This window comes from Panthera leo, chromosome A1 (genome assembly GCF_018350215.1).
Source record: "Panthera leo isolate Ple1 chromosome A1, P.leo_Ple1_pat1.1, whole genome shotgun sequence".
Taxonomy (NCBI): domain Eukaryota; kingdom Metazoa; phylum Chordata; class Mammalia; order Carnivora; family Felidae; genus Panthera; species Panthera leo.
In genome coordinates, this window is record NC_056679.1 from 78,382,641 (window position 1) to 78,410,388 (window position 27,748).

The following is a 27,748-nucleotide window of genomic DNA, read 5'->3' on the forward strand; positions in this document are numbered from 1 at the left end:
CACGTGGCAGGCCTGCTGCAAAAGTCATCACATATGTCGTCACATAATCACAAAAGGCGACGCAATCAGTATAAGAATTATTATTTCCATTTGGAGGTGATAAAAGCCTCATGTGGATTTAGCAAATTTTCGAAAGACTTCCACGATGGTAGGGACAGAATTTAAATCCACGTCACCTAACCCCAGAGCAAAATGCGTGACAGACTCTTCTCTCAGCACAAATGCCAAGCCCTCAGGCAATTTTTTAATTATTATATGTGCTCCTTTGTAAAACACCTTTTTTTCAGAATATGTCATCTATATATAGATATGTAGACAATGAGTAGGTAACCCACTCACACAAGTAGAGTGACCTATTCATACCATACTGTGACGCCGAGAGCCCCTGTGAGTCACGCTGTTGACGTCAGGAAGGTTCCACGGGTTATGGGATCCGGACAGCTGGGGGGCCTGGGCCTGGCCCTTTCATCTGCTGTGGGACTGCGTGGTTGGCTTCAAACATCCTAATGGGGCAGGATTCTGCAGTCTCCCAGCAGTTTATTGAGAGGGGTCGTGTGTGGTGGAAAGAGGGAGGGAAGCTTCTTTAAAAAAGAAAGACCTTATTTATTGGAACTAGAGAGTCCAGCACAGGGAGGTACCCATGAGTGAGGCTGACGTGATGCCATGTCCCCCATGAGCTACAACAGAGCACTTAAAATTTCTGCCGACCAGAATCCTCTGGTTTCCAGATGATGCAGACGGGGAGAGAATGAGGTGAAGCGGAGAGAGAAGGCACGCGCGAAAGAGAGTGGCTGACGCTGATGATATTTGCTGGACCACATGAGAATACACAATAATGTTAATAATGCTGAAGGCAATGGTAGCCAATCTAAAGGTTACATGGCTTGTCAGAAAACGAGAACCGTGTCAGTGAAAATCTTCAAGCTTCACTAGGAAAAAATAGAATTAATTATTATCTATTTAATATTATTATTAAATTATTGGCATTATTATTATTGACATTATTATTTTGTACTGACATTACATATAAAGCATAGAATCAGCATCAAGCTAAGTCTTACCAGGTGGTAGCGGTGGAATATTCTACAATGTAAACTCTAACACTGCATGGAAAGGAGAAGGCTTATAAGAAAAGAGATCTGAGAAAGGTTATTAGTTAATCATGAAAAAACTTAGATACCCAAGATCCATTACGCCTTTAATGCCTGGTAAAACTTTGCCTAAATAGAAGATGTGACACTAAGTAGTTTGAAGAAATGGCGTAGGAGTCATATATGCTCCTGGCTCTCTTCTGTCTGGCCTTGTTTGTAACATTTAATGAAATTCTCAGCAAGATTTTACAGATTGAGTTTGCAAGCATTCTGTTAGAGTTTGATCAGGCCAATGTTGGACTTGGGATGTGAAATGGTGTTAGTACAAATGTTCAAAAAGAACAGATATTTGTCCTACAAGAAAACACAGCTAGGCTAATACTCCCTGGTCAGTTTATGAGTTTTAGTGTATACATCGCTATCATCAACTATTTTGATAGCCATTTGAAATTCTGGAATAACCAAAAATACAAAAATTTCAAAACTGTTTCAAATAAAGAAGTCATATTTGTTCAAATGCTCTCCTGAGATTGGGATGCAGCTATAAAGAAGTGGTAAGAACACATCGTGCCTTGGTTTAACTGTAACGTTTATTTTCTGTGCAGTACAGAAAATAAAGCTATGTTTTAATTATATGGTGTCTTAGATCAGATGGTGTGGTGTGCTATCAACAGAGGCAAATTCCTTTTCATGAGCAATGACCACCACTTCCCTGAAACTATTATCCTTTCATCTAATCTTTGTATGTACACACATATAATCACCCCCTCTTATCTGAGCTTTCACTTTCCATGGTCTCACTTACCCACGGTCAGCCAGGGACTGATCTTCCTTCTAATGTAGCATCAGAAAGTCAGTAGTGGCCTTGGGCGCCTGGGTGGCTCAGTCGGTTGGGCGTCTGACTTGGGCTCAGGTCACGATCTCGCAGTTCCTGGGTTCGAGCCCCACGTCGGGCTCTGTGCTGACAGCTCAGAGGTTGGAGCCTGCTTCCCATTCTGTGTCTCCCTCTCTCTCTGCTCCTCCCCCACTCATGCTCTGTCTCTCTCTCTCTCTCCTTCAAAAGTAAATAAAAACATATTAAAAAATTAAAAAAAAAAAAAAAGAAAGTCAGTAGTGGCCTGATGCTACATCACGTGCCTGCGATACTCACTGCAGTTTGTCTCATCACATAGGCATTTGATCATCTCTCATCATCCCAAGAAGAAGCGTGAGTACAGGATAAGAAGTTATTTTGAGAGAGGGACCATACTCATACAACATTTATTTATTTATTTATTTATTTATTTATTTATTTATTTAAAATTTTTAAATGTTTATTTATTTTGAGAGAGAGAGAGAGAGAGCAGGAGTGGGAGAGGGGCAGAGAGGGAGACACAGAACCCAGAACAGGCTCCAGGCTCTGAGATGTCAGCACAGAGCCTGACACGGGGCTTGAACCCACGAACTGCAAGATCATGACCTCAGTCAAACTTGGAAGCTTAACTGACTGAGCTATCCAGGCGCCCACCAACTTTTATTATAGCATATTGTTATAAGTGTTCCATTTCATTCTTAGTTGTTGTTGGTAATCTTACTGTGCCTAATTTATACATTAAACCTTATCATAGTTCTGTCCATAGAGGAAAAAAAAAGTGTATATAGGGTTTGGTATTCTCTGTGGTTTTTGGTGTCCCCTGGGGGTCCTGGAACATATAACTGGTGGATAAGGGGGGTCCTACTGTACACAGGCAAGAAAAAACTGCATATACCATTTTTTTCTGTTTCATTTTTCATTTTTTATTTTTTTCATTATTTTCTGTTTTAATTCATTCAGAGGACATACAAACCATCAAACCATATCCATTTACCAAAAAAAAAAAAGAAAGGAAGAAAGAAAGAAAGAAAATTTTCATTAGCTACTGTGCTTTCAAAAATATTTTATATTGATAGTTTTAGACCTAGATAATTTATTCTCAATGTCCTATAGTATTTTATATTAAAACACAATCACTTATATTCATCCATTAAACCCTATACCAATTTTTAATTATTGCCATGTTTTCTGCTCTTACAAAGAGTGCTAACAACTGTTTTGTGTGTGCTTTTTTGCCGACGTGCAAGAGTTTCTTCAGAGAGATTCGCGGTCAAGCCTACCTTCTTCAGTTTAGAAGTTGTTGCTAAATCACTGTTCCAGTTAGCAACAACAACCCTCAGTACTGCAGATGCATTTTTCTAGTGCTGGCGAAAACTTCCTTTTGAAACCAACCCCACCGCTAATTAGACATGTGACCTTGCACCAGTCGCTAACTTCTTTGCTTCAGTTTCCTCACCTGTAAAAAGGGAGAGGATTCTCATACCCCACTTGTAATTTCTACAAGAATTAGATGAATAAGTATGAAGTGCTTAGAACAGTAGCAAGCACACATCAAGTGTAAGCCATTATTACTGTTATTATTATGATTATTGTTTTGAATGTTTATTTATTTATTTGGTGGGGGGTGAGAAGATAGAGGGAGAGGGAGTTCCAAGCAGGTTCTGCTAAGGTGTCAGTACAGAGCCCAAAGCAGGGCTCGAATTCACAACTGAGAGATAGTGACCTGAGCCAAAATCAAGAGTTGGAGGCTTAACTGACTGAGACACTTAGACACCCCTATTATTATTATTATTATTATTATTATTATTATTACTGTGCCATTGATAAAGTTACCAGTATTTTGTATCTATTACCCTGCTGTTTGAAATGAGATTTCCTTGGATAACAGAGTTACTCATCTTTTCTCATGTTTATTAGTTATTCTCTTCTGTTCATATTCTTTGTCCAATTTTATTTTATTTCCAGTTTTTCTTTGTAGGCATATATTTGTAGGAGTCATTTATAAGACATGGATAATATATGGATTCTATGCACAGCTTAATCTCCTCTCTGTCTTTGACTTTTATCATCATTACTGTATGTATGATGTTTGTGGTAGAAAAGCAGTTGTCACATGTACTGTTGTGATATTAAGTCATCCTTCCCATTATAATTTGTATTTGGGAACTGTATTTACTTATTCCAAAATCATGACAGTATTATTCTCTTTACTTGTGTAAATGTTTTATGTTTTGCTGTTTATATTTGGGACTTAAATGCATTTGGAATTCATGTTTACATATCACATGAGCTAGAGATCAGTGTTTTTTTTCCTTTACTAATATCGGTTTTTTGAACACTATCCTATATGACTGATGCATGAAACAGCCCATTTTGTGCCCCAAATCCCCACCCATGTGTAGGGCTTGGGTTGAGTTCTCTAGTCTGTTCCACTGATCTCTTTTTCTGGTCTCTGCACCCGAACCAGAGTGTTTACAGATTTTGGGTTTTTTGGAGTTTTTATTGAGATATAGTACTCATGGATTTATAAGTGTCCAGATGGATACATTTTCATGAGCCCTCAGATCCAGAATATTTCTGGCTCTCCCGAAGCCACACTCTCACTCTTCTGCAATCACTAGTAGCTTGCCAAGGGCATGTGACTTCTTAACAGTGTAGATTAGTTCCACCTGTTTTTATACTTTATCATCGAGAGTGTTCTCTCTGTGTCTGATAGATTGCACTCAACATCATGTTTGTGCGATTCATCCAATTATTTCTTAGAGCTGTAGATCATTTAGTCCATTTAAAAAAATTATTTCCCTTATGGTTTTAAATAACTTCAAACATATGAAAAATTTGCAGATAAATAGCACAAACAACTTTTTCTCCCCAACCATTTTCAAATGATTTGCTGGCATGGGGTCCCATCAACCTTGAGTATATGCCTTGTGCATTTCCAAACATTGTGCAAACCAAGGCATTCACCTGTGTAACCCGCATACCACCATTGGAATCGGGAAATTGCTCCTGATGCAGTGTGACCATCGAGTCAGGGTGCCTCATTCAGGTCTTTCCCATCACCACATAATGCCCACAGAGTCCAAGACCCAGGCCACCATCACAGGACAGGCATACTGAGCCTCTAGGCCCTTTTGTCTTGTCTGGATTCATCCCTCTATCTTCTCCTGAACTTCCCAACCTTGATATCCTTGAGGCTACAGGGAAGTTACTTTGTAAAAAAATAAATAAAAAAAAATAAGTATGCTATTTCTTCATAGCTCAGACACCTCCCTGTCATTTAATGATTAATTCTAATGTAGCAGAATTTACTAGAAACTCAAAAGGACTAAAAACACTGGAACCATGGCAATCCTCATCAATCACTGTGTCACTGAAATTAAGTTAATTTTTGTTTTTCTGAGAAATTTGTAGATTCTTCTGTGTTTCAACTGCAACTGCTTTCTATTCGGATTAAAAACCCTTTCTATCTTATGTTATGGAAATGAAATGTCGCCGAGAGACATTGCATTTGATGTAAATTAGCCCAGGTTCAGCTTACTCCGTGGGTGTCTATTAAACTGGATTTGTGTCAGTTGCTCTGCTTAAGGACAGCAGAATAATTTCAAGCCTGTGAACCAAGTAATTCAGGATCAAGGATATGCCCCTGTTTTATCATGGTGAACCCTTAAAACGTGCTGAAAGAGCATAATTTCCCAGACGTTTTGTAGTTACAAATGAGATTCAAAAATAGACTGTGTCACATTTGTGTATTGGAAAGAAGTCCACTGTGTCCTGAGGTAGACGAGCTGGAGCCTTCTCACAGACATCTGTGTCCCACACATTTTGCAGGTCTCCCAGCTTTATCTTAGCAGCTCAGGGCAGCCCTGCTCCTCCCTGCCGCCTCACATCTTCTCCTGTGCAGAAAGGGCCTTCCACCAGCTTTTCCAGGAGCAGCGGTCCCAGTGCTTCATTCTCAGGTGAGTGCACCCCGCGCCTGGCCGAATGGATGCTCGGCGTCATGCTGGAGGCTTGGCGGTCAAGCTGTCCTCATTTCTCGTGGTTTCTGTTTATTTACTTCCTCAGCACCCGGCAGTCCAGTATGTCTTGGCAATAAGTACATTTGACTCGTTACAAAGGAGAGACCTTGTTGTTATTAGAAATAGCCCCAAGTGTGGCTGAATCAATACCAACAAACTTAACCTGAAACTCAATTCATTTGGAAGATTTACTACTTAGAACCAGAGTGTTTTTGCTTTCAAGCCTTAGAAACCCTGGGGAAGGAAAGGCACCTGCTGTAAGCAAACCATGGTTCACAAAATGTGGTGCTGCTCAAATACAAAACACAAATTATTACCTTACAAATGTGGGCTTTCCCACATTTGGGAAAAGCATATGGGTATTTATGTTTGCTTGTATTTTACCCAAAGTATATACCCGGAAGTATTTTATACTGAAACATAATGGTAGCATTAGCTCATAAATTACCAGATGCTCATGACAGTAATTTACATCAGAGCAAAAATTCTTCCCCCCACTCCTCCATACACACAAGTACCACAAGAAGTAGAGAGTAGAGGTGAAATGTGATTATGTACTGATAAATGATTAAAAATTATTTAGGTATTAAAACAGATCTGCATTGAGAATTATATTTCTTTTTAAAAATTTTTTAACCTTTATTTATTTTTGAGAGAGAGAGAGACAGAGTGTGAGTGGGGGAGGAACAGAGAGAGAGGGAGACACAGAATCGGAAGCAGGCTCCAGGCTCTGAGCTGTCAGCACAGAGCCCGATGCAGGGCTCAAACTCATGAACCTTGAGATCATGACCTGAGCCAAAGTCGGTTGCTCAACTGACTGAGCTGCCCAGGTGTCCCAAGAAATACGTTTCTTATTAGGAGAAAATTCTACCAGAGGGGACTTCTGTAACCTTCATGGCTTTGCGTGAGTTATAATCAGTAGTGTTGACTGGAAACAAATGTGTGGATAAAGCTTTCCATAACTCCTCAAAGTGAAATGGAAGTGAGTAAAGATGGACAACTGCATAGAACCCAAAAGACACCTAAATACTTAAATAAGCACTTATTTATATACTTTTACATTATCACTTTGGTCAAAAGTTCAGTGGAGTGTATGATTGGTGGTTGCAAACTTCAATGTTCTGATTTTCAAAGTAGCATGCAAGTAGTTTTTTCACACTTGTGCTCCCCAGATGGGAGGGGCACCGGCAGCAGGGGAGGCCTCCGCCATCCTCCAATCAAGCAACTCTATTTTTATCTGCTCTGTTGGGTTTTCTAGTGTAACTTTGATGAAAAGGGGAACACTTTTAAAAACCCATTAGATTATGGGGAGTATATAATAGTGTGGGCAGTAGTAACAACTGATACATATTGAGAACATAGTGCCAGACCCTCCATTGGGTACTTTCCATGTATTGCCTTACCCATAGCTTTAGCATCACTATTTTATGGGTCAGGTGACTGTGTATTATAAGAAGTAACTAGTCTAGGGCCTCGTGATCAGTAAATAGTGAATCTGGGATGTGAGCCCAATAGTGTGAATTAGTAAATGGTGGATTAATTAGTCTAGGGTCCAGTGGATGCTGTATGTGGGATGTGAGCCCATAGTCTGGCTTCTGGGCATGAACGAAGCTTCCCCACTCTCCCAGCCAGACACCAGTGCGTGGCTTGCCCCCTGCAGCCTGCTCAAGGAGGCTTCTGACAGCCCACCCAGCCTTCCCTAAAATGCCGGGCACAAATCCGTGGGTTTTCCTAAGTTCTTATTGAATCTGCTTAATTCTTTTGAAACGCATAGGTCTTAGTGAAGCTCTGAGGAGCCAAAGAATCATATCCTTTGGGAGTCTGCCTGCTACAGATTTCATAGTATCTAGCAAATTCTTTTAGTAAAGAAACCCGTTTATCGTTTTTTTAATATGAAATTTATTGTCAAATTGGTTTCCATACAACACCCAGTGCTCATCCCAAAAGGTGCCCTTCTCAATAAAAACCCATTTATCTTTAACCCAGTGCTTTCTACATGAATTTCCTCATGGGATTGCTTTTCCAGTTGGACTTGCTAATATTCTGCAGAATTAGTATTTCTTTGGGACATTTTTATTTATTTATTTATTTATTTATTTATTTTTATTTTTTATTTATTTTTTAAAAAAATTTTTTAGCGTTTATTTATTTCTGAGACAGAGAGAGAGAGACAGAGCATGAGCAGGCGAGGGGCAGAGAGAGAGGGAGACACAGAATCTGAAACAGGCTCCAGGCTCTGAGCTGTCTGCACAGAGCCCGACGCGGGGCTCGAACTCACAGACTGCAAGATCATGACCTGAGCCGAAGTCGGATGCTTAACCGACTGAGCCACCCAGGTGCCCCTCTTTGGGACATTTTTAAAGGCTAATAATGCCATGTGTATTTCAGTCTTTCTGAAAAAACTTTTTTTCCTCGTTCAGGTTTTTTTCTTTTTTAATGTTTGTTTGGTTATTTATTTATTTATTTTTCAGAGAGAGAGAGAGAGCAGAGGAGGGGCAGACAGGGAGGGAGAGAGAGAATCCCAAGCAGGGTTCACCATGGTCAATGCAGGGCTCGAGCTCATGAACCATGAGATCATGACCTGAGCAAAAATCAAAAGTTGGACACACAACCAACGGAGCCACCCAGGCACTCCTGTTCAGGTTTCAAGAAGTGAAGAACAAATGTGTGATCACAGGGACTTACTATTTTAGTCATCCTCTTCTTTCAGGATTGATGTTTTTATATGGCTTCTCTACCTCCTTGATTGTCTTGACTACGATAAAGGCTTTCTGCATTTATTATACTAATTCATTAAAATTAGTAAGTTTAGAACTCAACTAAATACATTGTTTAGAAGAGCAGGGAAGCACTATGAATATAGCCAAATTATGGAAAGAGCCCAAATGTCCATCAACTGATGAATGAATAAAGATGTGGCATACACACACACACACACACACACACACACACACACACACAATGGAATACTACTCAGCAATGAAAAAGAATGAAATGTTGCCCTTTGCAACATCTTGGATAGAACTGGAGAGTATTAGGCTAAGTGAAATAAGTCAGCTGGAGAAAGACAGATATCACATGATTTCAGTCATACGTGGAGTTTGAGAAACCTAACAGAAGACCATAGGGAAAGGGAAGGAAAAATAAGATGCAAACAGAGAGGAAGACAAACCATTAGAGACCCTTAAATACAGAGAACAAGCAGGGTTGGTGTGGGTGGAGGGGTTGGCGGGGTGGGGAAAATGGGTGATGGGAATTGAGGAGGGCACTTGTTGGGATGAGCACTGGGTGTTGTATGTAAGTGATGAATCATGAGAATCTACTCCAGAAGCCAAGACTACACTGTATGTTAGCTAACTTGACAATAAATTAAAAAAGAAAGAAAAGATCACAGCCAAGAGTCTATTGTGTCTCATAACCAGCATTTACAAAGGATAATTTAAGATTTGGAGATCAAAATGCAAATATTCCTGGAATACATGTCCTATAACTTAGGACTAGAGCAGAAATTTCTAACTTTTATTTTCAAATTTCAATTTTATTTTTCACTTGATTGATAATTATAGGCCTCTCTAGCACACAAAGCTTCATCTTGAGAAACAGTTTTTAATAATTTTCAGATCTTTGTCGTGGGTTATAACTGAGAGTCTGGTGTTCACCATAATCAATCTTATCTTTAATTTTCTGAAGGCTTGATAGATGGTTTTAATTAATTATCAGAGCACATGTGACAAAAATCCATTATCCTAACAGTGTGTTGAGCAAATCCAAATTAATGTTATAAGCTGAACATAGAAGTAACTTGTGAAGTTAGCAGAATAAGGTCTGCCTCTGTCATGTGCAGGTTTTGCAGACAAGGCTGTTCAAATAAGCTTTCAGATTTCTATGGGTCCGTGATTGGCACCGCCCAAAATCCTCCATCAAGTTTCTAGTTTAATCATATACTGGGTTTTCAGATCAAGGGATATTTCTTGAACACATCATGCTAGGATTTTTAGTTGCAATATGATATCCTACCCTGCCCTGTGCTGTATCCTTTTTTTTAAACTTCCTTGTATTTTACTCAGCGTTTCAATAAAATATGCCCATTTTGAGATTTTATGAGATGGTTGAAATTGCTAGTGATTTTGGCCAGGTAAGAGAATTGATCATTCTCTCTACCCCCACGTGGAGTGACAGAGCATGCGCAGTGGCGAGAGCGGGGAAGGCACTCACGTGGCCTCCAGTGCAGCCGCACACCCTCCCAGCTGTGCAGACTGCCAGCTGCGTTCACCATCGTCCATGCACCACCTGTTGCCGCTTTCAGAATAGATGCTGCGGAAGAACCGGTTGAGTGTTTCATGTTGGGTGAAGGCTGCCTTCCGCTACCCTTTCTCCAAGAATGAGCCTACCCCCCAAAGTCCTCCCTGGTTTCTTCCACCTGCTGGCACATTGTTTGCTGTGCTCCATTGCAGTTTGAGTATGCATTCGTGATGTGCTTGGTGTTCATTGGAGAGCATTCCGGATGATGGATGACGGCCCCCAGATTGCCCACGGATGCACCTCTTGAGCTCTGCAGCCTGGCATAGACTCCAGCACATAGTAGGCCCTTAGTAAATTTCATCTGAAAGAACGAGCGCCATTTTTAAAAGGAAAATGGTGTTTTCAAGATCCAACCCTGCGTAAATGTGAGCAGAATCTCTACAAAATCAAGGTTTATAAACCATCCAATTTATAACAGCGAATACAAGGGTAGAAGTGAAATTTCAATCACAAGTGATCTAAATTGTTTCTGCTCTGAAATTAGAAGGTTCCAAGCAAATGTCCTTGAACCTAGAAAGGAGCTCCTTATCTTGTGTGGGTCTCTGGCACCTGCTCCCCTCAGGCTGCCAGAGTGGTGGTTCTGAAAGTCATTAAAATATTTATGGTCGGCGCGGATGCGGGGAAGGGAAGTATTTTGTTAGCAGCTGGAGACTTGGATAAAAAAATACATTTCAGCTTCTTTTCTGGCAAACACCCTTTCCTCCAATTCATTAGTACAAATAATCAGGGGAGAAGCCCAAAAAAGCACTAGTAAAGAGCTATATATATATGTATATATATATTTTAATTTTTAAGCTATCAGATGAGTAAAGACTTTTCCTGAGCATTCTATCTGGAAGCACTAACCACTTTATTTTGTATTAGACCATTTGGTATTTAGTAAGTAATAACTGTATTGGAATTTTATGTAATCCTCTATCCTCTCATGTCAGGAATATAGTACAATTATTTATAGAAATTGGATGAGTTTTGAGAAACATCAAAAATGTCACTACAGATAACAAGTTTGGTTACTATTATTTCCTGGATTCAAGGAAAATGGAGAACGTGAAACGTCAGACTGACAGAAGCCTCAAGAGGCAAGTGGCCGTTTTAGGATCTGCCGTGTGCCAGGCACCTTACTCTCCTGGTCAACTCTGGCCAAGGAAGGTGTAATGTCTTTCCTGGGAGGCTCAGAAAGCTTTTACAAGGCCATTTGCTCCAGGACACATGCATCCTCACTGTAGAGGCCGTCCCTTGGGGTCCCGCTCACTTACGTTCATTTACAAAGCTGAGCACAAAACATTGGATGGCAGACGTTCATCAAATTCATATGCTGCCTCAGCGTCCGGAACGACAGAGGGCACGTGACCGAGTACACATGTACTAAATATTTCGGATGAGCAAATCAAAGCTAAGAGTTAGATGATACCAAGCACTCAGGAAAGGTTCTTCCGTCCTTCCCTCACCACCTTTGTATCAGGATTATGGCTGCTCATTGAATTGTTGGCTACATTCTCCAAGATGCTAAACTTGAGTTTTCTCTCTGTTTTCTGGCAGTGGAGAGAGAGGATCGGGGAAGTCTGAAGCCAGCAAACAAATAACGAGACACCTGATGTGCAGATCTGGCTTCAGCAGGCCTATGTTTGATTCCAAATTTAAGCACGTAAGTTTCTTGTTTGGGTCAGAGAATATGTTGAGCTGGGACACCTGTAGTTTGTGAATAAAAGGGAACATCATAATAGACCATAAGCTTGACTATTAATTGGTCCAAGTTGGTGGAAATAAAGGAAAGAAAAAGAAGATTGAGGCCTGGTGCAAATTAATGCCATTCGAGATTTATTTTAAAATATTTTGAACATACATACTCTTTTTTTATAGTTGCTCAGAATAGTTGGATTGAAAACATGTAATATACTTAGAGATTACTGTTGTTCACATAGAAAGTGCCACTCGGTGTGTAGACACTTTTGGGGGATTGGCCCGATTAGCACATTTTGTGGGGGACTATTGAGAGGTGATAGTGAAGTTTCAAAGTATGTAAAAGAATTGATAACAAGAGGGGCACCTGGGTGGCTCAGTCAGTTAAGCGTCTGACTTCAGCTCAGGTCATGATCTCACGGCTCGTGAGTTCAAGCCCCACGTCGGGCTCTGGGCTGACAGCTCGGAGCCTGGAGCCTGCTTCCGATTCTGTGTCTGCCTCTCTCTCTCTGCCCCTCCCCTGCTCATGTTCTGTCTCTGTCTCTCTCTCTCTTACAAGAATAAGTAGACATTTTTAAAAAAAGAACTGATGACAAGAAAGCTTAATGCTATTGAGGGGCAGGTAATAAAAGTTCATCTCCAATATTGACTTGTTTGATGTACGTTGTGGTATTTTTAGGTATGCAATGTAGTGACTTGATATGTGCATGTATTGCGAAACGATCATCACTATAATTTTTTAATTAACATCCATCGCTCCACATAGTTAAATTTTTTTCTCTTGTGATGAGAACTTTTAAGATTTCCTTGCTTGGCATCTTTCAAATCTGCAGTTTTCCCAACTGTGGCCACCATGCTGTGCGTTACAGCTGCAGGACTGACTTACCTTGTAACTGGGAGTTTGTACTTTTGACTCCCTTCACGCAATTAAAACTGATTTTAAGTTATATTCAGTAACACCTGCTTTTATTTGAAGACTCCTTGTGGTGATACTTCATCCGCCTAAAATATCTCCAGGGTTCAAGGAGGAACCAGAAAGGCCTATTAGCCGCGAAGATAAAGGTCAGAAATTTCACACAATAAAGCTCGGGAATTTTACCCAAGGATACACCTGTAGGGTGCTCACCACTGACTGTGTCTTGTTTTTACACAGTCCTGGTAGGTATTTTTAGCAGGTTTTCCCTGGCCACAGTAGAGGGGAAGTGCAAACTCAAGAGTTGCTAGAAGGATCCTGCAGGGAACACGTATGCTAGGCAGACGCCCTAGTGGGTGGAAAGACAGCCCATCAATAACCAATCGGGACATGATCAGAACCCAAAAGTGTGCTGCCCTGGGGGTCTCCACCTGCAGGGCTAGCCTTCCGATTTCATTACTGTAGAGGAAATAACTAGAATAACCCAAGTTCATGATGATTATTCTATGCTTGAGACAAAAATAAGACTCCCTTACGTGTGCCCTGTTACTTTAGGGGCCTTGGGGTCTTATGCTCTGCACTTCCTCATGCTGTCCGATCCCATGATTCTGTCCCCTCCATGTGCTGTCACGCCTCATCCTAACCCCACCAGCTCCCCTTCTTTCCACATAGACCCCTGCCCAGCAGCCCTCCTGGATATCCCACAGTGTGCGTCCCTAAGACGGCCAGAGCTGGACGCAGGGGCTCCCAGGTTTCTCCAGCATTCTCCTCCCAGGCCACCCATCAAATAAGTGGCACAATTACTTTCTCATTGCCCCACTGGAAACCTGGCTTTGGCCTCAATGCCAGCCTCTCCCTGCTTCACCCATGATCACAGTATCCCGACAATCTGACCTGGTAACACTGTTCTCCAGCCTCATAGAGTTTCCCTGTTCCTATTCTTGCCAGAGCCACCTTTGAACACGTATCCCCCCAGGCTGGGCCATGTGGCCTCTGTCCCTCATTCATTTATTCAACAATGTCTTAAGTGGCTGACATGCGCATGTCCCTTGAATTCAGAGACACCGTCTTAGAGCCCGCCACACAGTTGGAGCTCAAGTACTATGTGGCACGTGAAAGAGTACATGCTTAAGATATCTAGAAGTTATTTTCAGCATACCTAAGACACAGTTAATTATCCCAAGTCACCTCAATTCATTTACTTAAACATAGCAAATGAATTTAACATGGATAAACCATTTGTCCATCATCGGGACCCCGTAGGTTTTGCTGCGTGTGCTGTGCGTCATGCACATGACAGACAGTGTGGTTCCAGTCCCCTCTCTCTTGGTGCACATTTCATAGCAAGGTGTGGGAAGTGTGCTGGTGTCACCTGACAGGTGCACGCCTCCCCCTCCACAATCACCCCTGCACCGGCCTTGCCAGGCATGTATTTGCAGAAAGACACCTGCCTGTTCATTCTGCGACTTTATATTGAAAGTGTCTGATTAAATCGGAGCAAAAACTTAGCTGCTGTTATCTTAGATTATTCCCTAAAACAAAGCCATCTGAAAGTTGAAACGTTTGGGGCGCCTGGGTGGCTCAGTCGGTTAAGCATCCAACTTCGGCTCAGGTCATGATCTCACGGTTTGTGAGTTTGAGCCCCGTGTCAGGCTCTGTGCTGACAGCTCAGAGCCTGGAGCCTGCTTCGGATTCTGTATCTCCCTCCTTCTGTGCCTCTCTCCCACTCTCTTTCTCTTAAAAAATAAATAAACATTTAAAATAAATAAATAAAAAGTTCACACATTATATAAAGATGTAGAAACCCATCACCCTGTGAGAATTGTGCTGTTTGTATTTGGTTTTCTGTCATTCCCTTTCAACTTATCGCTGTGGGCCAAGGGATATCTGCCATGGTGCCATGCACGTGAAAATACTCTGGAAATCTTATTTGTTAAATAAATTTTTGTTTTGGACCACCTGGGTGGCTCAGTCGGTTGAGCACCTGACTTGAGCTCAGGTCATGATCTTGCTGTTCAAGAGTTCGAGTCCCCACATCAGTCTCACTTCTGTCAGTGCAGAGCCCAATTTGGATCCTCTTTCCCCTTTCTCTCTGCCCCTCCCTGCTTGTGCTTGCTCAAAAATAGATAAAACATTAAATATTTTTAAAAATCTATCTATCTATCTATCTATCTATCTATTATTTATTTATTGATTGATTATTTTAAGTACACTCCACATCCAGCGCAGAACCCGATGTGGGGCTTGAACTCATGACCCTGAGATCAAGATCTGAGCTGACTGAGATCAAGAGTCAGACACTTAACCATCTGAGCCACCCAGGTGCCCCAATATTCTAGAAATTTTAGTATCTGATTCCTCATTTAGAAATGAGAGGAACTTGGGTTGCCAGGGTGGCTCAGTTGGTTAAGCACCCAAGTCTTGATCTTGGCTCAGGTCAGGATCATGATCTCGTGGTTCCTGAGATCAAGCCCCGCATCAGGCTCTGCACTGACAGCGGAGAGCCTGCTTGGGATTCTCTGTCCCTGTCTCTCTGCGTCTCCCTCCTTGCTCTCTATATCTCAAAACAAATAAATTAAAAAAAATAGTTTTAAAAGAAATGAGAAGAATGTATATTTAATTGATAGGTCAATGTAATTTTTTTCCTATTTTCGACTTTTGAAAAAGATGTCCTTAAGAAATTAAATCTGCTCTTACGGATTCCCAAACCTACACCTGATTCTGGAGATTTCTTTCTTTGTGAAGAATATCTATGGTGACATATGTGTTCATTAATGACTAACTCATAACCATTTATTAAGCTCAAACCATATACTGAGAACCTGCATAATTGTACAGCACAGCTCAAAATAATTTAACATTTTGGGTTGACTTGGGTAGGATACCATAATTATCTATGTTCACATATTGTACTATACTGCTACAGACATAGCAGAGTTAGAGAATTTCTAAAGAACAGTTATCAAATAGACTCAGGTTAACTAACAGAATACCAGGAGCTGTTGGCCTAAGTGTAATGACAAGGAACAGTGGTCCTCACTGTAAGTTATAGACTAAAGCAATCATTTATTAAAATGATCCTTCTGGAAAGAGCAGGCTGTGCAATTTCTAAAGTGCATTCTAGATTACTTTATGTAAATTGGCTTCGCAGTTTAGCTTAAGTAAATACATTCTAAGTTGCATTTCTTTAGATAGATATAACTCTTCCAAATCAGTTAGCGTCTGGGAATCAATATTATGATATCCATGCAAATTTCAAGGAAAACCATTTCTAATTCACTTGTTTGTTGTTTTATTCATTTCTCATGCAAATTAAGGATGTCATAAATAAGTGATTCCTAGCCTCATAAGGTAACATCGCCCAGGATTAAGTGTGGCTTAAACTTATATCAGTTATGCTGGGTGTTTTTTTTTTGTTTGTTTGTTTGTTTGTTTCTTGTTTTTGGCTTCCTTTAAATTACAATCCGGATGAGTATCATTTGGTGTTCAAAGCATTCTCAAAACTTACCCACAGTTCTTGCACAGCACCCTGGTGTACAAGTGGGAATTAAATACAAGTATTTAATGAATGTATATGAATCGACGGTAAATATAACATCACAGGGGTTCAGTGAAACTTTGTACATTTCAGGGATGGGCCAGTACTTCTTGTGGGAAAGAAAAGTCTGATTAAGGAGATGAATAGAAAAGAGCATCCTTGATTGTGGAGCTGAGATTCAGTAGAAGGCTTAAAGTTCAATCCAAGGTGGGATGAAAGGAAACTTCCTTAGGAGGCCTGAAAGGAGAGAGGTGGGTGAGTTGAATAGGAAAGCAGTTCGGCCACACTGGGTGGTGTGACGTTGCTGTGGGTTCCCACGCCGGCAACCACTATCCACGACGTGGCCACGTGGGGCTGCGTGTGCAACAGACACACACAGGGCATCTCCCCTGGGGAGTCTAGCCCACACAATTTTGCCCTGGATCGCAGTATACTGTGAAAGAAAAGCAGTCACTAGAGGTTATTCGGATCAGCAGTTACTGAAAAATAGGGAACACGGGACGTAAAAAGAAGGGCGCAGGGGGGTGGTGTCAGCAGAGTCATGTAAAGCTGAAGAAAAGAGAGCATCTTCCTTGTGGTTTCCATCGATGACATAATTGAAGATATGAACCTGGAGTATGGGGAGGAAGAGAGCAAAGTGAAGGGGTCTGAGCTGGCTCCCTGCTGACCCATGAGGGCACAGAGGGAAGAACCAGGTTTAGGTGGGGTCCAGAGAGCTAGAGAGCTGGCACTGAGCTCCAGAGAGGACTGGATACTTTCATACAGGCCATGCACGTGTTTGTAAGGGACACACAGCTGTCATGTTTCTGAATTTTAATCTCCTCCTTCAGTTGTCCTGCCTGAAAGGTCTACGCGGGTTTACCTTCTGCCCTGGCAACACGGTTCGGGTTGTGTTTTACGCAACGGGTTTGAACCCTACAACCATGGAGATTGCTCTGGTTCCCCTGTACAGCTTCAAAACAGCTACCATCAGTTCAGACTGTTGTTTTTAATCCCTGTATTTGAATTTCAAGCTGTACAAGCAGGAGATTTTTTCCCTGGCAATAGGTTTTTGGAATGTAAAAATCATGTTTGGGGGGAAAAAAACAACTGCCTGGGACTTTTCACCAATTCTGCCCCAAATGACTTTCAGCTTTAAGGAACATTCAATTCCATTTACGTTGTTTAAATACACATTTATTGAATAACTGCTTTTTACAGAGCACAGTGGTGTGGTGCACATGAGTAAGCTGTTTTTTTTTTTTTATTGAGGAAGACACAGGTTTTTACTCTTAGAAAATACAATAGGTTAACTACTATCATAATAATAGTGCATAACTTTTAGTGGCAAAGCTATTAAAATCTTAAAGAAAAAAAACAAAAAACCCACACAGTCCTAAGTCGAAAAAAATCATACCAGTAAAATTTGAATCAGTGACCACTGAGGAAATATATACATACTTCCTTTTGCCTATATTTTTGTTTAAAGTTTTGATATTGTACCATATTCTTATGATTTTCTTTGAGAGTTAAGGTGAGCAGTGGAACAATAATCAGTCTTGCTGGGGTTTTTTTTTGTTTGTTTGTTTGTTTTTTGTTTTGTTTTGTTTTTTTTTTTTTTTTGGTATTTCTCTTAACACATTTACTTAGTGCCACCTATTGGCCAAGTGGATAATTGAAGATAAAAAGCGTTATTTACTCCTCAGGGATGAAAAAGAATGAAATGGTGCCACTTCCAAGGACGTGGATAGAACTGGAGGGTATTATGCTAAGTGAAATAAGTCAGTCAGAGAAGGACAGGTATCCTATGTTTTCACTCATGTGAAAACTGAGAAACTTAACAGAAGAACATAGTGGAAGGGAAGGAAAAATAAGATAAAAACAAGGAGGGAGGCAAACCATAGGAGACTCTTAAATATAGAGAACAAACCAAGGGTACCTGGAGGGGAAGGGGTGGGGGATGGGCTAAGTGGGTGACAGGCATGAAGGAGGGCACTTGTTGGGATGAGCACTGGGTGTCATATTTAACTGATGAATCACTGGCTTCTACTCCTGAAGCCAAGACTACACTCCATGTTAACTAATTTGAGAATAAAAAAAAAATTTTTCAGTGTAACCAATAATATCTTAGGCTTGAATTATGGACCAACAGCACACAATGAAAGATTGCCATATGAGCTTTTGCATTTTGTTCAATAGTTTTAGATTTATATAACATTATGCCTTATATTCCCTTATTGTTATTCCAGCACTCATAGCCTGGTGATGCACTGATTAAGCATGCTGATTTTGCAGAGAGATTGCCTGGGTTCGAATTCCAGCTCCACTATCTGTAATCTCTGAACCTTGGGGAAGTTATTTAATCTCTCAATGTCCTTTTATATAAAATGGGGACACTAGATTTTTTTTTGTATGTTTTATTTATTTTTGAGAGCAAGAAAGACAGAGCACAAGTCGGGGAGGGACAGAAAGAGAGGGGGACACAGAATCTGAAGCAGGCTCCAGGCCCTGAGCTGTCAGCACAGAGCCCGACGCAGGGCTCGAACTCAAGAACTGTGAGACCCTGACCTGAGCTAAAGTTGGACACTTAACCAACCGAGCCACCTGGGTGGCTCACTGAGACAATAGTTATGAGCATTAAAAGAAATATCTGCATAAACATACATGTGTACCTGTATGTGTGCATATATGGTATACATAATTTTATATATAACTTTATTTATATTATATATTACATGTTATATATATAAAACTTTAGGATAATTCTTGGCACAAAATGAATGTTTTCTACTACTATCAACAAAAATAAAATTCATCTTTGTTATTTGTTGAATGCTGAGAACTTTGTATACCCGACATTGATAAGCACTGAAGGAGTTATTCCTGTGGTGGAATAAAGGAAAATGCAGTTCTTGGGAGTTTGTGAAACTTGCTTAATGTCATATAATTTATCATTAGCAGAGGTGAAATGGGGACACATCTACTTGTTACTACAAAGAACGTGTATTGAACCATTACCCTGTATTTCCTGTTTGGGCCAATGTTATTATCTTTTATGTCTCTGTAAGAATACCAAAAAAGCAGTTTATTTTCAGTTATAGCACCAAAATAACTAGAATCCAGAATACTTTTAAAAATTCATTTTAACCCTCTTTATGAATTTTTAAATAATTATTTAATGTAAAGGGTGAAAGATTTATTCAATCTGAAGAGAAACTAGATATAACATACATGTGGAAAATGCGATTTACTTACACTATCAATTCCATGATATGCTTGTTTAATATTGAATTACTGGAAAAGCAGCAAACAAAACAAAACAGGACCTTTATAAATACCATTTCAGATTATTTTTCAGAATACATTTCTGGCATCACTACTATCAATTAACTGTTATGATCTTTAAAACTAGGTTATTACTAAGAGACCGAAATCAACATGTTTCCTCCAAAAGTTCAATATTTGGTAGATATTTTGGAAGATTTTACTAGTACCACAACTTTTAGCACTTTGGATTTGTGATTTGGCTCAAAGTATTATTTTATAATTTTTCAGTATATGAAATGCTTCCAGGTGAACCGGATGCATTAGTAGATCAGCATTCAGAAAGTTAAAAAGTAGCAGCAAAGTTGGGTTTTTTTTTTAACTTAGAATACAATTCTCAAAAAACACAATCACCAGAAACTATAAAGAACCCCCTGTATCAATAAAGTAATGAATTAATTAGTGTGCTCCTTCATACGGCTGATGGAGAAACTGCTTTTAACATCCATGACTTGAGAGATACAGAAAAATACCTTGGAAACTTCCAAATTTTCATACTTTTTAGAGGATTACTTGGTCATCATCATTATCATAGACACAATCAATTGCGAGAAGAAATGGTGTTTTATTTTCCTATAGCCAAGGTTTAAGGAAACATGTTAAGAATTTCAGATGTTAGGGTTGATCTGAAGATCTTTGTTAACAGCATTAAACATTTTTTTAAGTTTATTCATTTTTGGGAGAGAGAGAGAGAGAGAAGGGGAGGGGCAGAGATAGGGAGACACAGAATCCCAAGCAGGCTCCAGGCTCTGAGCTGTCAGCACAGAGCCGACATGGGGCTCGAACTCATGAACTGTGAGATCATGACCTGAGCCGAAGTCAGACACTTAAACAACTGAGCCAGCCAGGCACCCCTAATTTGTTGGTTTTAAAAGAACCAATATTAAATCCAATTCCTTCCCTCAAAAACCACAAAAGCGTTTCTACTGTTTTATTGAGTCTCAAAGCTCAAATAACGTGTGTTGAGTTGATTATGTTTGTGTGAAGAGATAGCAAAGCCAAATGAAACCCTCTGTGTATCATTACCTTCTTAACATTAGCTGCATTCTGAGACAGAAGGAGGCAGTAGTTTGCAGTTGAAGGAAGAGTGACTTTAAAAATTCAACACAGTATCATACCAACAACAGAGAACCTCCTGGATGATGGACTATTCCTGGATCTTTGCTACTATTCCTGTTTTATTTTTAAAAACGAGTTTCTCAGTAAATGTTTCCATTTTGCTACAGGTCATATGCATCTTGGAAGCCTTTGGGCACGCCAGGACAACTCTGAATGATCTGTCCAGTTGTTTCATAAAGTATTTTGAACTACAATTCTGCGAGAGGAAAAAACACCTAACAGGAGGTAAGTAGAACACTAACAAAGGCAGATCTCAGGAGCTGCCAGCAGGGGGCAGAGAAACTCCAGGCATGGTGACAAGAGTGTGCGTGTGCGTGCACATGTGTGTGTGTGCGTGTGTGTGGCTATCTGCACACCTGAGATGTCAAGTTATGAGTTCAAAACTTCTTGTGAATTGAGGGATATCAGAAATGTGAGGGGAACTTTTTGAAGATGATTCTTGTGTAAACTATCTAATCGGGAACCCAACGAAAAACAGCTGAAATGGATCATAATTGTTGAACACAGAAATGACTCACACACTCAATTACAATAAATTATGACTGGAGTAAATAATTCCTTCATAAAACAGACACTTAAGTCTATTTTAAATAAAAGTGAATGTATATTTTTAAAATGAGTGGATTAAATCAAAACATCAAAATAAGCACCCAACTAAAGCCAAAGAACACTATTTTTTGGCTTCAATATTTAATGTGTACTTGATGAAAAGCCCTTATTTAAAATTAAACCAATTTAGAATTCACCTGAGATGTTACAGTTTTCTAATTAAAACAGATTATCCAGGCAAATTAAGAGAATTGTAGGTGGGGAGCCCATGCACTTGGAAGAATCAAGTATTGTAAAAACATTAATAACAGCCGTTAGCAACCAATTAATTGCTAAGTGTAATCATTTTAGAAAGAGATCAGTCCTATTTGGTGTTTTCAAGTATGCTTCAAGAAACAAAAGTTGGTTTGGACCATGACTTAGAAACAAAAAGCTCGGGCGCCTGGGGGGCTCAGTCGGTTAAGCCTCCGACTTCGGCTCAGGTCATGATCTCGCCGTTCCTGGGTTTGAGCCCCGTGTCGGGCTCTGTGCTGACAGCTCGGAGCCTGGAGCCTGCTTCGGATTCTGTGTCTCCCTCTCTCTCTGCCCCTCCCCTGCTTGTGCTCTGTCTCTCTCTCTCTCAAAAATAAACATTTTTTAAAAAGAAGGAAAAAGCCTGCATTTTGCAGTAAGTGCCAAAATCCATTATTAGTAAATGAAATTTGGTAAGAAAAAAATGTATAAAAGACGTAACAAAAGATAACTTTAGATGTTGAAGTTAGCAGCTTCAGTTCTGCAATAGGAATGTTATGTCTTGAAAAATCTGTGACAAAGAGCTATATTTGAAGGTCCACCATTTGAGGAAGACCTCAGCCAAGAAATATCTTGAGCCTCAAAGTCTGGTTTTCAGGTCTTGGTTTTATCACACCGCAGTGAGAGTGTCCCCCCGCCCCCCAGCCTGACCTCTTCAATTCTGAGCGTAAACCCTGAGCTTTCGGGGCCCAGCGGTTGGAGCTGGGGGTGGAGGAAGTCCCCGGTGCTGCAGGTGGCCCCTGTCCACTCCGTGTGTGACTCCAGGGTACTTGGAGTCATAAACACAGGCCTTGTCATAAACACAAGCCTACCGACTGGGGTTCTGTATTTAACAAGATTCCCAGTGGTGCGTATGAACACCCAAGTTTGAGAGACATTTCTTCCAGCCTGAGTCGAGCTGGCCATGCTTTTATACACATGGGGCTTGGAGGAGAAACCACTTGTCCGGACATCACTCCCATGACCTTGTGTTTTCTGGATTCGGCATTCCCCTTGCCAAAGCGGAGAGGCACTAAGGGGCTTTTGCAGGTGTTGCCCATTACTAATTTTGTTGACTTTTTTTTTTTTCTGGTTGGAATCTAATATGTCCCCTTCAGGAGTGTTAGTTTAGAAAATCATTCTATATATATGCGCATGTGCAGGGGAAGCAGGACCGCTGCAGTGCACTAAACGGCCGCCTGTTAGCGGGGTCCCAGGACGCTCCAGCATCGTCACATCCACGGTACCACTCTCAGGGCTTCTTGGAGGCAGCAGTGACGTGGCCGGAGTGCGATTCACAGGGGGAACCGGGGCCCTCCCCGACCCAAAAGTCCTCTGCATGGTGCAGGACTGCGCGTGCAGACGTGGGGTGCCTTCGGCAGAATGGTGCCCGGATGTGGTACCCCCTGGGAAAGCAGCAGGCCAGACCTCCGCGGAAGGAGGTGCACCCCCTCCTCTCTGCACCCCCGTTTTGTTTTCCCACTCATCCACTTCTCATTAGCATCCTTGATTTGCTCCCTGGTGCCCCAGCTTGTTAGTTTGGTAGCTTCCTGCTCTGTTCCTTTAAAAATCTGGCAGAATGATTGTTCTGAAGGTTCTATGTTCCTTTTTTGATTGATTTTAAGGACACAACACGTACTGCTAGACAAATAGGGCCAGTGCCGGCTGAGACTGCATGACAAGGAGCAGGGAGGCTCGGAGCGGGCAGATGGGAGCTCAGCTCCTTGTTCCCTGTGTGGAAGGGGAACGTTGAGCCATGTGTGCAGAGGATGTGTCTTGGGAGACAGAAAGTTCAAGCCCTTTGGGGCGCACATGAAGAAATGCAAGACTGAAAAGAAGTCTCGGGAAGCGTGGCCAAGTGCCTTCAGATATTTGCTACCAGGTGGAGAGGGTCTGGAGAACAAAGGTCTGTATGCGAGCTCCGCAGAGTTGGTGGATGTGACAGAGAGGAAGTACGTTTCCTGATCACGAGGCCCTCGCACCCTCCTTCCTCGTGATGCACCCCACCTTCTCGCCCCATGCTGGGGGTGCTCCAGGAGGGGAAGGCGCAGACCCCTCCAGAGCTCCCAACAGTCAGTCTCGAGGGGACCTGGGCAACGTTGTTCTAGAGACACTGCCTGATTCTGCACGTTCTAGAGCCTGCCCACGAAGGACCTGCTAACTGATGAGCAGGGTTCTGGCACCCCGAGGAGTGACTTCATAGTGTGTGTCATCTCCTGGTGCCTGTCAGCATGGAAGGGGTTCTGTAGAGTGCGTGACCGTGCAGGCAGGACCCACTCTAACAAAACATGACAGGCTCAGTGACTTCGAACGGAAGTCTGGGATCCGCGGGATGGTACTCTCTCGGATGTCGCTAGGAGTCCGTCCTTCCTCGCCTTGGCCAGCCGCTGACGGTTCCTGCCAGATCTTGGTGTTTGCTGGCTCCTGGCTCCCGCACTCGGGTCTCTGCCTGGCTGGTCACAGGCACTCTGGCCCCGCCTCTCTCCTCTTCCCCTGATAAACACCAGTCTTAATGAAGTGGGACCTGTGCTGCTCCAGTACGATTTCATCTTTTCTAAAAAATCTATTTGATGTTTTATTGGACATATAGGTGTCCATACTGCTGTGTTGTTAGTTCAGAAGTAAATTCGACTGGGTCCTGCCGCTGAAGGCTTGCAGGATAGTCGAGGAGCTAAGACCTGTCTGTCTGCCTCTCTTCCCCACCAGAGTGTAAATCTGCATTCCCTGCTATATCTCCAGGGTCCAGCACAGTGTCTGGTAGAGTTAATGTTCAATAAATGCCAAGAGAATAAATGGATGAAGGGCTGGCTGATTCTAGGGGAGTAACTCTAACTCTAACTAACTCTATGGGAGGGGTGGTAAAAAGTAGTAAGAACTGTAAAGGGGCCACTGACTCCAAAGAGCCCATGCAACTGAGCTCAGACTCCAGAAGTCCTGGGTCTTAGGTCCAACCTTAGCACTGCCCCTATGACCTTGATCGAATCACGGAGACTCTCTAAGGCTTATTTGTAAGCTAGAAAGTGTAGACCACGGAGACCAGCAGAACATGTACCTGAATGAAGCAGGATGTGCAAGACAGTGGGGGCCGTGCCAGTCTGGAAGCACCGTGCCCTCCAGCAGGACCTTACCTGAACTTGAAGACTATGGACGGGTACCCCGCTTTCAGGCAAGGTCGTGTCCCCGAGTCCTGGGGTTAGGACATAGGCGTATCGTCTGTGGGGCACAATCCAGACCACCTTAGAGGGGATCTGTTATGTTGTCTTTACTTCTTAAACTGATTTTCAGGTTACGAACCTTATGGTTGGAGCGCCTGGGTGGCTTAGTCGGTTAAGCTCCCGACTCTTGATTTTGGCTCGGGTCACGATCTCATGGTCTGTGAGATCAAGCCCCGAATCAGGGTCTGTGCTGACAGTGCAGAGCTTGCTTGGGATTCTCTCTTTCTCTCCTTCTCTGTCTGCCCCTCTCCTGCTCACACACACTCTCTCTCTCAAGATAAATAAATAAACTTAAAAAAAAAAAAAAGGAACCTCATTGTTACCTCCAAACAGGAGGCACCAAGCACTTGAAGAAGCTACTAGCCAGTGTGATACCTTTGAACAATTACATCTGTTATCCAGACTCCTTTTCTGAAAGAAAAATAAAAGACATATTAATTGAAACTACTTTACACAAATTTTAAAGAGAGTTGAATCATTCAAATGGGTTCCCTGGAAAAGCCTTCTGAATTTTAAGTGTTCACTAAAATAGTAAATCAAATTTGAGTAAGGCTATTGCACCTCAAACTAGGTCAAATAAATGTAGGCTACAGGTTGATTTTGTTCTTTATGGTAGTCTGGGTTCCCTTGAATTATCAACATTTCTAAAAGAATGGTGAGGGTTTTATTGGACAGGAAGCATTATCTTACAAATTTTAAGGTGGAGTGGACGTTGCATGTTTCCTTCATTGATACTATTGGTCCTAGTTTATTTTTTTTTTTAATTTTTTCTTTTAAAAATTTTTTTAACGTTTATTTATTTTTGAGACAGAGACAGAGCATGAACGGGGGAGGGTCAGAGAGAGGGAGACACGGAATCCGAAACAAGCTCCAGGCTCCGAGCTGTCAGCACAGAGCCCAACTCGGGGCTGGAACTCACGGACTGCAAGATCATGACCTGAGCCGAAGTCGGCCGCTCAACCGACTGAGCCACCCAGGCGCCCCTTTTAAATTTTTTTAATGTTTATTTTTGAGAGAGAGAGTGTGAGCAGGGGAGGGGAAGAGAGAGACAGAGACAGAATCCAAAGCAGGCTCCAGGCTGTGAGCCATCAGCACAGAGCCCAGTGTGGGGCTCGAACCCATGAACTGTGAGAACATGACCTGAGCCTAACGAAGTCGTTTAACTGACTGAGCCACCCAGTCGCCCCATGCTTTTGTAGTTTAATGCCAGCTCCCTAATCTGAAATATATATATATATATATATATATATATATATATATATATGCGTATATATATATATATATATACGCGCGTATATATATATATATATATACGCGCGTATATATATATATATATATATATATATATATATATATATAACAGAAAGTATGATGCTTAGTTTTATGAAACACCAGCTATAGAAAAGTAGGGAATGTTTCTTGTTTTGAAGAAGATTTAATTAATGAATAGCATTGTGGTCTGGCTTTCAGCCCAATATTTTCTCCCGTCTGATTACTTATTTAACAATACAATTATTCTGGGTTCCCTGGTATATGCATCAGCATGCTCGGGACGAAGTGATGTGTGAAACCTCTTACCGTCGTCCCATAGGTAAGGATGTAACCTACAAATATTGGGAAAACTTTGTCAGTGATGGTTTGTTTTCACTCATCCAGTACCTTTCACTTGGGACTTGAGGTAGTTGCTGAATCCCTAATGATTTATATTTTTCATTCAAGAGTGCAGAGAGGTTTTCCGGGTGTTCAAAGGCACCAATGAAAATAATGGCGGAGAATATATTGATGCCATATTCCCAGCTTTTCTCTCATGATCAAGATCATAGCTGGTCTTTTTTTAGGGTCTTTTAAAGATTTTTTAGGGCAACTTTTAAAGTTGCCATTCATTTTAAAGTATGTGCCATCTTTTGACATATGATAAGGTACCCTTTCAATCTTTTCCCCAGTGGATCATTTTCTGGTTTATAAATCTTCAAAATTACACAATAACTGGGCACCTGGGTGGGTCAGTTGGTTGACCATCTGACTCTTGATTTCGGCTCATGTCATGATCTCACGGTTCGTGGGATTGAGCCCCACATTGGGCTCTGCGCTGCTCTTGGAGCCTCCTTGGGATTCTCTCTCTCTCTCTCTCTCTCTCTCTCTCTCTCTCTCTCTCCCCGCGCTCCCCCCCTACCTCTGTGTCTCTCAAAATAAGTAAACAAACATTTAAAAAAAATGTGATACAGACCTCTGCCGTCTTTGGAAGTACAGGTCACAAAGCACACAGCATTTTTCAGTGGGGCCGCTTGGCACAGTGCAGGGGGCTCCAGGCTGGATCTGTGTGTGCACATGGGGTGAGTGTCCTTACCCTTTTTCCCCAACTATAAAATTAGACACCAGACCATTCTCTCCTGTGTTCCTTTCAGCACTGTTTCACTTTTTAAAAAATTGTTTATTTATTTTGTGAGAGAGCAAGTGAGCTGGGGGAGGGGGGGGAGCAGAGAGACAGAGAGAGAGAGAGAGAGAGAGAGAGAGAATCCCAAGCAGGCTCTGGGCTGTCAGCCCAGAGCCCGACTCAGGGCTCGAACCCACGAACTGTGAGATCATGACCTGAGTCGGAACCAAAAGTCAGACACTTAATACACTGAGCTCCCCCTAGGTGTCCCCAGCTTTGTTTCACTTAATTAGAGAGAAACTCCTTGTGAAGTTGAACGTTTCTAAGGCTTCCAATGGAGGCTACAAACGGTTTGAGGTCACTGCTGGTCACCGTGGAAAGGGCAGGCTGAGCTGAGACCGCGGTGGGGAGCTGGGTGAGCACCACCACACCCCTGCGCTCAGCTCAGTCAGTGGGCTGTGCGCCTGGTCCCTGCTGCAGGTGACGCATTGGAGCCCAGCTCGCAGGCTTAGACCTCCTCCG

The 27,748-nt window shown here is 41.8% G+C and overlaps 1 protein-coding gene across 3 annotated transcripts in view; it reads left to right on the forward strand.

Annotated features, from left to right (window-relative positions):
- Positions 1-27,748, forward strand: part of MYO16 (myosin XVI) — a 615,829-nt gene that overhangs the window by 315,761 nt on the left and 272,320 nt on the right. For all 3 annotated transcript variants that reach the window (XM_042930188.1, XM_042930181.1, XM_042930176.1), the window contains exons 13-15: positions 5,776-5,903; positions 11,805-11,910; positions 20,926-21,043. In XM_042930188.1, coding sequence (XP_042786122.1) covers positions 5,776-5,903; positions 11,805-11,910; positions 20,926-21,043 — 352 coding nt within the window. The remainder of the gene's footprint in view (positions 1-5,775; positions 5,904-11,804; positions 11,911-20,925; positions 21,044-27,748) is intronic.